This window comes from Brachycentrus maculatus, unplaced genomic scaffold, assembly GCF_059751285.1.
Source record: "Brachycentrus maculatus isolate JH-2025_06_01 unplaced genomic scaffold, ASM5975128v1 h1tg000362l, whole genome shotgun sequence".
Classification (NCBI taxonomy): domain Eukaryota; kingdom Metazoa; phylum Arthropoda; class Insecta; order Trichoptera; family Brachycentridae; genus Brachycentrus; species Brachycentrus maculatus.
In genome coordinates this window covers 390,186-404,178 of record NW_028281111.1, presented here as the reverse complement: position 1 = coordinate 404,178, position 13,993 = coordinate 390,186, and the positions used below count along the sequence as shown (strand labels likewise).

General features: G+C 34.5%; 1 protein-coding gene across 1 annotated transcript; it reads right to left on the bottom strand.

The window, feature by feature from the left end:
* Positions 1-530: 530 nt before the first annotated feature.
* On the bottom strand, positions 531-13,509 carry Cdc5 (cell division cycle protein 21). Its single transcript, XM_088269775.1, has 15 exons — positions 13,364-13,509; positions 13,025-13,290; positions 12,210-12,340; positions 10,930-11,089; positions 10,420-10,588; positions 9,895-10,029; positions 8,906-9,072; positions 7,356-7,514; positions 6,730-6,802; positions 6,544-6,642; positions 4,938-5,109; positions 4,153-4,344; positions 3,005-3,210; positions 1,810-2,112; positions 531-1,018 (listed from the first exon to the last, which is right to left on the bottom strand). Exons 1-15 carry the CDS (start codon positions 13,406-13,408, stop codon positions 920-922), a joined length of 2,376 nt encoding a protein of 791 aa, XP_088125901.1. The 5' UTR covers positions 13,409-13,509; the 3' UTR covers positions 531-919.
* Between the last annotated feature and the right edge of the window lie 484 nt (positions 13,510-13,993).

The following is a 13,993-nucleotide window of genomic DNA, read 5'->3' as shown; positions in this document are numbered from 1 at the left end:
TTAACAGTTTTAGTGCCAAAAAGCGCAGTTGCGCTTCTATAGTAGACGACAGTTCTATTGAAAATGTATGGCACTGAAACGGTTAAATTGTATTTCAAAATTATTTGTATTTAATGTAGGGGTTTTTGTAATAAAATTTTACCATGTTTTATGAACAAAAATTATAATCAATTTAGTGCCCATGAATATATATCGTTCCGTTCATACAAAAGTCACCAATTTGCCATCGCTATACATAGTGCCCTTTCTCTATACACACCAAATTGATCCAAACAGTATTATTTTAAATATGAATGTATCAATTTAATTGCCATCTTGAATTGGAAAGCCCAAAAATAATATTGTATTTGTTTAACGAGGTGAGACAGGTCATTATAGATTATTGTCAATCAATGAATTTTGCTTGAAGGGGATGATATATAACTTAAATAACTGTGATAAAATGTGCCACTCTTGTTTTGTTAATTCGTGTTTAAATTTAGGTATATTTTTGTAATAAAGAAGAAATAAAGAATAAAATAAAATAAATGTTTATTTTTTTTACACATAGTTTATTTCACATGACATTGATAAAGATAACATTTAGGGAAAATATTGAATATTCAATGAATTACATATGTAGTAGATAAATGCTTTAGAAAGTGGAAACTTCAGTAATTATTTTTTATTTGACTGTAATTTCATTTATTTATTTAATGTGTATAATCATTATTGGGATAAAAACACCCCTGTGAACATAAATGTATTTACTTTGTAGATTTTTTTAATTTTTCAATTATTTTCATTGTGACTTGTTAATAAAGTTTCACTACACGCCCGAAGCTATTTCAATTACATTTTAAGCTAAAATTATGGCTTAATCCAACAATGCTTATAAATATATTTTCCAGCAAGAAAAACAGGTTTTTTCACTCCTGTATTACTTTCTATAAATCTCTAAGTCTGCCTGCACTTCCGCGTATCTTCGCTGTAACTGTTTTTCTCGTTCAGTTTGTCTTGCCACATCTTCCGTAAGAGACTGAAAATAAAGTCATATATGGTGAAACCCATTCATTTGCAATGACCGTATGTAAGGACCGTATGTTTAAAAAAAATAATTAAAAAAACCACTGACAATAGAAAAATTACACTTTATACATTTTTTACTGTAAATTGTGAAAATGAAGTAATTATAATTACAATTCTTCTTCTTCTGACCCTTATCCGCACCCAACGGTGCATAGGGCACTGCATCATATCGACAGAGTGTTATCTTGATTGTTACTTACATGAAGGCAAGATGATCAATCCTGCGCTTCAGGGGTAATATTGAATAAATATTAGAGTGAAAAATCACTAATAATTATTTTTACCCCCCCCCCTGCGAATCGAACCCAGGGCCTCCATCATGGTTGCTAAATGTGCTAACCATTACACTAAGGAGGCGGATATAACATGTACCATCCTATATTTGTAATAAATAAAAGTTAAGTTGTCTTAAAAAGAAATGTGGAAAATTTATTGTTTATTAATTATAATCAAGTATGTACATACAAATCAAAGAAAAATTACATTCCTAATCTCACTTAACATATTTCAGACAGGTGTTTTTTTACACTTGCGGACCACTGGCGACAGGATTTGATAATTGTATACATATAGTTTAGACCTTAACAAAGAGATTGATTACTAAAGACAGTAAATAATGAGCATCAATCGACCGAAAGGGTAGAAATATCTTTCGCATCCTTAGTGTGTTGAGTGGCAGGCAAATGAAATATCATCGAGAAGTCACAATTAAATTAATTTAAATCAAAAAGTCATAATTACCTCTATCCTTCTAGGTATAGCTGCTTTTTCTTGTTCCGCTAGAAATCTGAATGTGCTGAGTTCAAGATTAGCCAATTCTATCTGATCGTTCAACTCCTGAAACTGCTTCAAGAGCGTTTGTGTTCTGCTTTGGTAGCCTCCAGTCAGTACTCGTAATTTCTTTTCCATCTTTGAGCACTTCTTCGCTTCCTTCGCCATATGATTACGATTCTGCTCTAGTCTTTTTTCTGCAGATTCCAATCTGTCTTTCTTGCTTGCCAAGTTGGCTCTTGTGTACCGATTTTGACTCGGCAAGAAAAGGACCTGAAATGAAAGAATTACGCTGATTAATAAAAGCTTAACAAGGAAAAATTAAAATATTTACATTTTGACATCTCAACATACCACTGGTTAAATGCCAAAGGGCCACAACGCAAAAAAAAATAAACTATTCCAAAAATGGTATCTAAATCATCAACATTTTCGTATTTGAAACACACCCACGATTCTAGCGTCAGAAATGTCCATTTCTAACACTAGAATCATGGGTGTCTTGAACATGAAAATGTTGGTGATTTAGATACCATTTTTGGAATAGAGTTTAATTTTTTTCTTAGCGTTGTGGGCCTTTGGCATTTAACCAGCGATATATGAAGAAAAATATGGAAGTCTGGGTATTTACAGGGCTTATGACTTGTCACAGGCTAGTTAGGTGATTGATCACTTTATGCATGTGTAACATTTACCATTCTACCCATGATTTACAACCACACTACTCAATTTTACTCCTACATATATCATAAATCTCATGACGTTTGAGTTCATATACGGTTGGTTTGAGAAAGCTTTTATTTAGCAGAGACCCTTTTACTAAGATGTATGCTAGATCCTAGCTGGATTATTTTACATCCAGGGAAACCTCTGAAAACAAGATATAAAAAAAATTCAGCTTATAATTTGACCTCAACTTTGAGTTCAACGTATGAGGAGCTGAAGAGGGTTTCGCATAATAGACTGGAATGGCGAAGGAGGTGTCATTTGTTGCTGCAGACCAATCCACAGAATTGAGACTACAAAAGAAAGAATTTGACCTATAATGTAAAAATAACCCTCTATTTGACCTATAATAACTAAATGTGGAGAAACCCAGATTTTGACACCCAAAAATGTCGTGAGTTAAATATGTATTTACAACCGAGATGTTAATATTCAATACCTGTGCCAGACATTCCTCCCACACTTGTGAATAAGCATCGATACTGAGTTCTCCGTGAGCCATTCCTTGTTTGACAACTTCCATTTCCTTTGCTAGACAATTGTTTGCTTCCCGTAACTGCTCCGATGTGAAGTCTTCGTAAGGGTTCTGTTCCAGATAAGCTAACTGCGCGGCTTGTTGACTAGCTTGGCGCTTCTTATCACTCCCTGGACAAACAAATACACAATTTTCTTATACAACTGTGAAATATGGGCAGCTTTGAGAGTAGCTATATGCATATGAAAAATCGCTCAGTCCTTTCAAGAACGTCATAAATCAAAAACCTTGATTTTTCAGGAGAACGTTTTTAAAGTTTAAAAATATAATATAATGTATTAAAGATAAATATCAAGCCACTTATTGAACTTTTTATTGTGCAACAGATCTTTTTAGGTAAAACCTGAATGTTTTTTCTCCATTTGAAAAATATTAAGTAGGTATATTTAAAAAAATAATTAAACAATACCTTTTCTTCAAAATGCAAAAACAACACTTTCTGCCCTGTAGCGGGTAAATATTAAGTTAAAAATATGCCACTTTTGCTGGGATATAGTACATTTTCTGGGCATTCCAAAAACAGGCACAACTGAAAATTGACGATTTTTGATTTATGACGTTATTGAAAGGAGTGAGCGAAATGTTAGGTGTGCGGTAGTTTGACTTAGGAAGAAGTCATCATTATTGCCATCGAGGATTCATCTATTCAGCTGGGTAGGTAATGTACTCCATGTATACATGCCTCCCGAGAGCTAGCATAAAGCTAGCTTAAAATTTTTGTAAGGAATTAAAATTCCATTATCAATTATCATTGTTCAAATAAATAAACTGAATATGTTCTATTTCTTCTCCGTAGTGTAGTGTATAGTACATTTGTTTACTATGCATGAGATTCCAGGTTCCAATTCCCAGGAGAGTAAAAATAAATAAAAAGTGATTTTTCATACACATCTGGATTAGTTTAGTACCTGAAGCGGAGGACTAATTTCATTGCTTTCGTGTTATTAATGATCATGTTAACACTGCACTAATATGCATGAAGTGGCCTTTGCAAAACTGGGTAAAAAAGAACATCCTATTACGCATAGTTTTGTGTAAAATAAGGTCATCACCTGAGACGGGATTCTGCAAAGAGTCATAGTGCAACATTGTGATCATCTCCTTCTTGATGAGTTCTTCGGCTTTCTGGAGCTCGGTGAGGGGTCCCGTGTCGCCCCGGGATCTGAGCACTCCGGTGTTTATGTCCGCTGGTCGAGGGAGGGATCTCTGAACCACTTTGGACCGCAGCGCCAAGGCAGCGGCTCCTATTAAAATTTATAAAAGTCTATTTTTATAAAAATTTACAAGCCCGAATCAGTTTGCGCATATTGGTGTAAGTGCTTTATGGACCCCAAACATTTTATGATAAATCGGAGCACGTAGTATATACTTATGCAAGGGATGATTGATTTGCTCTACCCCTGACCTCCTTGGAGCTGATGTGTATGTAGTCTAATATGCCTATGTGTAAAGAACTAAGCTACAAGGAGCAAACCATAGCAAGCGTCTAGTTACAACAGAGGCTGACTATTGCAAAACACTATTCGGTGCTAAAATGAATGAGAAAAATTGTGCTATGGATTTTTTAAATTGAAAAGAATTGTTTCCTGTTTAAATACACTTATAGTTCAAGAGTCGTCAATAATAATATAAATTGGATGATATGTTGAGAGATTTCGTGAATTATCATCACCTCGGACACCGTACAAAGAAAATAAAAAATAGTAAGCCCTGTAAATCCTCAAATTTTACTATGGCATTTTTACTATAGGTAGAATCGGGATAATTTTTAAAAAGAGATAAAATTTCAAGACAATTATAACTTCTACTATTACTAAAGGTACTAAAATGAACGTACTTTTGGCTTCAACTTCTTTTTCCCTTTTCAGATCAATATCTGCTTGATCTTCCGAGATGAGTGTCTGACTGTCATCGTGTGTATCTTTAGACTCATTGTCTGGCACTACTATTTCATAGTCATTTCTCGGTGTCGGGAGAGACTGCAAACCGGCTCTCAAAGAAGCTTTGATCTAAAAATAAAAACCGAGATTAAATAATGCACAAATTTTAATTTTAAGAATATCTAACGCGCATAATTTGTGAAGGAATTATCAAAAATGATATTTTCGATGAAAAAATATCATTCTTCATTAAGTATAAATTTATACATATGCCAAAACTGCAAACAAATCAATTTATTTCAGCTAGTGAAAACAAACTTTTTCTTGAATCAACATATTATTGACTATCACAAATCTTGATTTCTAACAAAGAATGCATTTTGGCATTCTTTTATTAACCCGATGGTTGCCAGAGACGAGATATCTCGGCAAATGGCGGAGTGCCCGTATGGCCAGAGACGAGATATCTCGTCAGTACTTTTGATGACGTATTACTCCGCAGTTTTAACTCATATTGACAATCTGTCAAAAACGGAACATACATTGCCATCAGTTGAAGTTGTCACAAAATATTTTATAAAGTTTTTAAATACTTTTAAGTGATTTATCGGTACACTTTCAGCTGACAGTTGACAGATGTCATTAGGGCTACCACTCAAACCACTTGAAATATTGATTATTTTAATCGATTGTTTTGAACGCCAGGGGTTTTTATTTTGCTCAATTTTTTTGTGTTTTTCTTATTATTTTAAAATATTCCATTGATAAATAATAGTTGTGTGTTAATATTAAATTTAATAAAAACTTGCGTGTGCGACTTAGTGTGACAACCCTGAAAATTTGAAACTGGTTTAACTTCAAGAATAAAACTCTAACAATCGATGCGGAATATAATATTTGGTAAGTAAATTATAATTCAATAAAAACAACAAAAAAAAAAATCTTTAGACAACTTTTTTTTTTCAAAAAAATACTTGGCCTGTTGAGCACTGCGGCGTAATTTATTTGCGGCCATGAAAAGGTTAACATATTTCGAACGGGTGCTTTTTTATGCCTGCAGACTGCTGGCGACGGGATTTGATAATTGTGTACATATAGTTTAGACCTTAACAAAGATCGGTAAATAATATTCATAAAAACATTAAATAATTCCTTCTTTGTTACTATGAATTGAGGTTGGCGCAGAATGTAAAAATACCCTTCCCGTCCCTAAGCATCCATCGACCGAATGGGTAGAAATACCTTTCCCGTCCTTAGTGAGTTAATAACAAATTTTAAATTAACGATAATTCATTTTATTGCAAAAATTTTATCAAATGCTATTTATCGCTTTTTTTTCTGCAGCTTACAGATTCCGTTTTACAATTTTTTTAAACAATTATTATAATGAATAAAAATCACAAACTGATTGAATGTATATCCAAAGCCTGTCAATTCCAAAATAAGAACGACTTTCATAGTTGCAGCATGCACAAAATTGATACAAAAATAATTAATACCAAGCTACCATTACTTTTACATAACTTTTATTGATATGTTGAAGAGGAATTTTACTATGCGTACCTGTTTCTGGAAGTGGTTAACTTGCTGCGGCGTGTCTCCAAGTGCTAGCCTTTCTTCGGGGTTTATATTCAGCTTGTCCCTTAAGCCGGGAGTGTATCCCTGAAACATTACAACGATACTTCGGTATTGTATAGATATTCTTTAGTTACATACAAAACACAAAGCTGATTTTTATAAAATTCTTACAGGTCCTCCTGTTTGACTCTGTGCTCCTGGAGTACCAAAACTTCCCGGAGTAGACAGTTCGCTTCTCACAGACCTGAAATTAATTTATTCTATTTTATATTCATATCACTAAAAAAAGATATGCACTTTGATCTACAAAATCTCGATTTAATAAAAAAATTCACTTTTTTTATTTTATTTGGGCACACTCAAAATTTTGTACTACAAAATTCATTACTGATCCTTATCTGCACCTATGGTGCGTAGGGCACTGTGTCAAATTGATTCAGTCAATTTGATCATCTATTATATGAAGACAAGGTGATCAGCCTTGCGCTGGACCAGGTATCAGGTCCAGGGTTATATTAAATAAATATTGGAGTCGAAAAACACTGTATTTTTATCCCCCTGAGAATTGAATCTAGGACCTCCAGCATGGTAGACAAATGTGCTAACCACTACACTATGGAGGCAGACAAAAATAATAGAAGGTGACAAATTGAATGTGTTGAATATTTTATAGAAAATTCATAAATATTAAACATTGAGAAATTCTGATGAAATTGATTTTTGTATGCTCCAATTTTGATTTTGGTTTCGATTTGGTTTGGGACCGAGAATTCTTTGTGTCTTATAATTATACTTGCCTGAAGGGTGTAGCCAGCACCGTATTGGGGGTGGCAACAATTTGGTTTTGCGGCATAGATCCACCAAAGTCAGGGTTGTACAATGGGGTGTTCAGGCCTCCTTTCAGAGGTGTATCCACATGGGTCAGCGCCATCATGTTCTGCGCTTCTTGTAAAACCCTGGAAAGTAGTGTAACTTTGAGAAAAATACACCCATAAAATCTATAATTTATAAAATCATCTATAAAATCATCACAATGAATGTTTGAAACAAATGCGTAAAGTTGTAAATTACAGTGGAAGCTCTCTTGTCCCACCTGTGGCTGATCCGCCACTCCGATTGATTCCACTGTGCTTCAGCCAAACTTGTTAAATGAAGTCTAGAGTTTTTTGTAATTTTAAACTAAAGGTTACCTTAAATTTTTACAGGAATGTATTATTATATCGCTCACTCCTTTCAAGAACGTCATAAATCAAAAATCGACAATTTTCAGTTGTACATGTTTTCGGAATGCCCAGAAAATCTACTATATTCCAGCAAAAGAGGCATATGTATTTTTAACTTAATATTTACCTGCTACAGGGCAGAAAGTGTTATTTTTGCATTTTGAAGAAATGTATTGTTAAGTTATTTTTTTAAATATACTAAATATTTTTTAAATGAAGAAAAAACCTTCAGGTTTTACCTTAAAAGATCTGTTGCACTGTTAAAAGTTCAATAAGTGGCTTGATATTTATTTTTAATACATTGTATTATATTTTTAAACTTTAAAAACGTTCTCCTGAAAAATCACGTTTTTTGATTTATGACGTTCTTGAAAGGAGTGAGCGATATGTATTGCTCTTTTTCAATAACAATAACAGCTATTGTGCAGTTTATTGCGACATTTTTAATTAAGTGAATAATACATAGTCATTATTATTTTATTTTTTACCGTAAATCTATATTATTCTGTATTTTCCAGTAATCTAACCTTTTTTCCGTTCTGCTCATAGGGTATAGGAATGGGAGAATCCCAAAGGTAATGGATAAGATGGATTTTACTATATTTCAATTTCATTTACAAATGAGTACACCCCCCATTCAAAGTTGATTGCTGGCACTGTCGTTTTCCGTGGCTGGCAAAAATTCAAGCATGCATAATGCAAGCACCATTGATTTTTCCAGTGGATAATACTTTCCATATTATATTAGTTTCCACATATGTAACAAGTAATAATTTAAAAATAGAGGATATTAACACATTGTTTGCGGGAAACACTTAAAAGCGTACTTTACATAATGTTGGTAGAGAATGGGAGACGCTTATAAGCATTCTATTTGCTTACATTTGGTAGAGCGCGAGAGACTCCAAAAAATTTGTACAGATCAAAATTGGGATTGCGGTAACTTATGAGTAAGTAGTATACTGAGGGTCGGGCGGCAGACTGTCTGAGTATAATTAGGGTCGATGTTGATGGAAAAAAAACTGCCTGACAATAATGCGTATATATATGGTGCACTGATGATGAGGTAATTTTCACTAAATACTATCACAACTTGAAAATAACTGCTTTGTTTTAGAGCTTACCTGTCTGTCTGTGGAGCGGGGGTGCGTGCAGCTGTGGCATGCTGGGGGGTGATGGCATAGTCAGCCAGCAGGGAGTCTGTAGCTCCTCCCCCATCCCCTCCACTCTCCCCCGCCACTTCCCGCGCCACCTCACTAGCTCGACCCAACTTTACAACCTGCTGCAGTTCCTAAAATACAAAATAAAAACATATGTTCAACGCTGTAAGATTTTTGCTGTGGGGAAGTTGGCTTACTGAAAATAAATATTTAATACATTATTTTTTGACATCTCAACAAGAACAAGAATATGTCTGGGCACTTCAAGGCTTAAGACCGCCATAGGCTGTTTAAAGTGATTACTTTACACATGTGTAACATTCACCAATTCTACCCATGATTGACAACCACACTATACAAACTTCTAGATATATTGATTAAACTCAATACACAACTCTTGAACTCGATAGACTACACGAGAGACATCTGTGGTGGGATGAGCCAAACTTTTTATTAAGCAGAAACTCTGTCATTTGCATGTGAGGTCCAAATTCTGGATTATATTCACATACTTGAGAAACGCCAGAAAATGCCATTTTCATTTTTTATTTAAGCTTATAATTTGACTTGTTAATTTATGTGTTACTATGTATTCATTTTTTAAATATTGTCAATAAATATTTAAATTTATTTTGTAATTGACAGGAAAACCTTACTTTCATCTAATTTAGCGTCAAGTAAAGGCTACATCAATGGAATGCTCTATGAATCATTGGGTACAAATAAGAATCAGAAGGAAAAAAGCTGAAAACAATGATAAAAATATACAACATCACCTGAACATAATTCATTAATTTGGAGAGTCAATGGGATTTTTTTAATGGTCCATATATTTGTCAAGTCTTGATTTTTACATTTTAATTTCCACATTTACCATATTATTATATTGGATTTGTATGTTTCGATTACTATAAATTTTTTCGGTCATTCATAATGTTGATAAAAGTAATTACCTGATCGGATATTTGTGGTTCTGGTAAAACGAGTTTACTCCTTTTCTTAGCGGGTCCATCGCCTGACAACATCGACTGCGGAATATCATTCTCTTTGCGTTGTTTCAACTTTTGTTTATCCTTTCTACGTTCGCGCTGTAATACAAAATAAACAATTATTAATTTATCACATAATAAGAAATACGAATATCATAGATACCAAAACAATTCATGACTCTAAAGACATGAGTCTTTCTTTCGGGTGGATAGTCTTGAAGTTATTGAAGTCTTCGAGTGTATGCCGGGTTGTGGTCCCGTGGTGAGTATCGCGGACTCTTAAGTAAGAGTTTCTCGGTTTTAAAAAAAAAATAAAAGAAAGAATGAGAAGTGCTATGGAGCACGAAAACACAATATTTCAGTCATACTATGAGAAGACTAAAATAAAGTATCTGCCAACAAGATGACAGTGGCTAGTGATACCCGACTTACGATAGAAAGCAATTTTAAGTTCTTAGATGTTAAAATTAGAACAAAAGAAAAGCATACTTCTTCCTTTTCAGATTTTAACTCTCCATCCAGATGCTGCTGCCTCAATTTGGAGAAATCGGGAGCCATGGGATCTATTACTTCATCAGCCGTGTCATAAAATCCTAGAGCAGGTCGCTTCTCAAATGGTATTTCTGCATTGTAATCTATACCTCGTTTTTTCTTGTGCCTTGAAAAAAAAACAAAACAAGTTAAGCTTTTCAAAATTTGCATATTGTCACATCCATTTAAAGCAAATAAATTCATATTAAAAGAATAACAAAACAATTTGCATTATTCTTGCTAAAATTTACAAAGATATAAGGGTTTAAATGTTATACGGGTTATGTACCATTTATGCACTCTGTGCATACTGCACTTCTATAGCGCAGCTTGTGACCCCTGTTCCAAGTATGTCGTACTTGGAGCAGGGCTTGACAGAAGCAAAGTCACTTTTGTAATTTTTTTTAGGGTTGGGGTTGATTTCTGGAATGCTTCTTGATTCATATATGAAAATAATATAAGTGGTACCTGGCAGCAACTAGAATTCCAGCAGCACTCAGCTCTCGCCTTTTCTGCAGAGCTGCCAACCTTCGAGCTTCTTCCAGTTGCTTTTCTCTTGCCTTACGCTTGGCTTTCTTACCCTGCGTATTGGCCAACCTGGCACGAGCCTCAGACAACATTTCCAGTTCTAAAAGTAAATAACAATAATTCAAATCATCATTCAAGCTAATGTGTTAAGAAAAACAGAGTGCTGATATTATGACTGGAAATGGGAGGTTTTCACAACTGTTTCAACCCGTTGACGATCATCAAATAGGGTCTACACGCTGAAGTTTTTAATGTTGACTGTAGAAATATAGTCTCAGCATTATTATTTCACCATCAAACGCTAATTGTTGATATTTTATATTTTAACACATTGTTTGCAGGAAATGCTTAAAGGCATCTTTTACGCACTGTTGGTAGAGAGCGGGAGATGCTTATGAGTGTTCTTTTTGCTTACTTTTGGTAGAGTGCAAGAGATGCCAAAAAACATTGTACAGATCTAAATTTAGTTTGCGGACACTTGTGATTAGTATACTGAGAGTCGGAGGGCAGATTGCCTGAGTATAATAGATGTTGGTTTATTGGCTAATAAATTAATATTAAAAATCACAAGACTATCTATAACATTCTTATTGAAATCTGTAGAGAACTAAGGGAGATATTAAGGTCTAAACTTTAGATATTTGAATAAAACAAAAAACGTGCGTACGTCATCGAATGTTTTATGACATCATATGGTTTAAAGAGCTGAAATAGTAGTAGTGTGGATTGTTTGTAAACCACTACACTACCATTTGTTTAATACAAATATGAGGGGAGGGGGGGTGGGAGGCTGGACTATAGACATCAACAAATAGAGCCGCCAATAATTTAGCAATGTTACCAATATTAAAATAAGTCCATCTTTCTGTGACGCCATTCATTACCAACTTACGAAAACGACGTATTTACGAAGACAAATTTTCCACAAGAAAATAATTATTAAAAATATTAATTATATCGGCTGTTATAAACACAAAACGAGTCTAATACAATCCTTTATAGGTTGAGTATGTTAAATTAGATATTCCTCCCGTCTGATAATGATCCATTAGGGTCGGGGTTGATGAAAAAACTATTTGACAACAATGTGTTAATTTAATAAAGTATTATCACAATCAAATGCTCATGGGTTCCTCCTAATAACACCATCCAATATGCCATTAAAATATAAGTATAAATTCAACATTATTGCGTAGTGAATGAATTTTTTTTAAACTGACCATCTTCATCCATATCCTTGGGATCGGGGCGAGCTGGTTTTGTCTCCGGATTAGGATCAATTTCACCGGGTTTTAATTTCCGAGGATCGTCATTCATATCATCTCCCTCTTCTTTTTTTTGCGCTTGATCTCTGAAATATTCAAAACGTTTAATTCTTCTTCTAACCCTTTGATGGTGCATAGGGCGCTGCATCATATAAACGCAGTTTTTATCTTAATCGTCAACATATGAAGGAAAGGTGATCAGCCCTCCGATTCAGGTACCAGTCCAGGGTAATATTGAATAAATATTACAGCGAAAAAATCGCTACTATTGCATATTTGACCCCCCTGGGAATCGAACCGGGGACCTCCAGTACGGCAGCCGAGCATGCTGACCATTACACTACGGAGGCGGACATGCTGACCATTACAAATAGTTAATTATGGAGTAGTAATTTATTAGGCAAATCCAATCACGCTTCAGAGTTATAAATATGGGTCATTGTGGCACCATCAAATGAGATGTATATCTCAAGTGATGGCGCCACAATGAGCCATATTTCCAAATCTATGAAATAAAAACTAGCACGTGAAAGGTATCGACCAGCGTTGCATATTTATAAGTTTAAAAAATTAATGCAAAAGGATGTTCAATAACGGGCAAAAATGTATATAGTGTATAAAGTGATCACTTAAGCCAGCCAAATGCCAGGTTGTAAGACAGCAAGATGCTCACACTACCATCTCATTCATATGTGAAAAAACGATAAATGTTTCATCTTGAGTTTAGACACCTATAATAAATAATGTGCAGCTAAAATTATAAAACTTACAAAAGATATTCGTATCTCTCGAGACATTGCGCTGCCGTCCTCCCTATGATAGGGGCAATAGTTCTCCACTGAGTGGGCATAAGCTTGGCGAGATGAAGTAACTTCTCGTCTTCTTCTCTCGACCATTCCGTCTTCTTGATACTCGGGTCGAGCCACTCGTACCAACGAGCTTTACACTGCTTGGCAGATTTGCGATGAATCAGCGAGGCAATTCTGGACCATTGATTTTTTCCATATTTCATTACCGCCGCTTTCAGAATTTCATCCTAAAACACAGGTTATACTTGAGCAAAATGATAACACAGAAGAAAGGTAAAAAGTTAATGTAGATATGTATACCTCTGTGTTACGCCACACGCCCCCTTTTATCATAATTCGAGGCATTTTCGTAGTTTTATGCTATTTTCGGCAATAAAATATTGATAACCGGGACCGCACCGAAATCCCAAACATCAACGCACAATTGACGGATGACGGAAAAAGTCACGGAAGAAAAAAAAATTAAGTCACAGTACTTATCTATGAGCTTATAGACAATAGACAATATTGAGAAGCCCATTCATCTTGATATGGTAGGGAACGGGCAAGAACGGGCGCATGCTGCCTCTTCGCTATTTTGAAACGGCCTTGTGCCATTTGAATATATTTATACATGTATGTAAAAATTCAGCTTCCGTATATTTTGATCGAAACTCAATAATTGAGTAAATGGGTAATGCCTTATGTTGCATCAGATAAATTCCACTCCTGATATTGGCCATATTTTCATGGGTGCTTACATTAGAAATGATTAAGAGCATTAATTGATATTTTATCTACCAAGATTATTTATAAGAATAAAGTTAAAAAGCATTATTTATTTATTTCAAAAGTAATAAAAGTCGCCATCAAATCTAATTTTGACGTGTAAAACATGCTTGTGGTTTGCATATTTTTTGAACAACAAGGAATGTTTGGCAGGAAAATAAT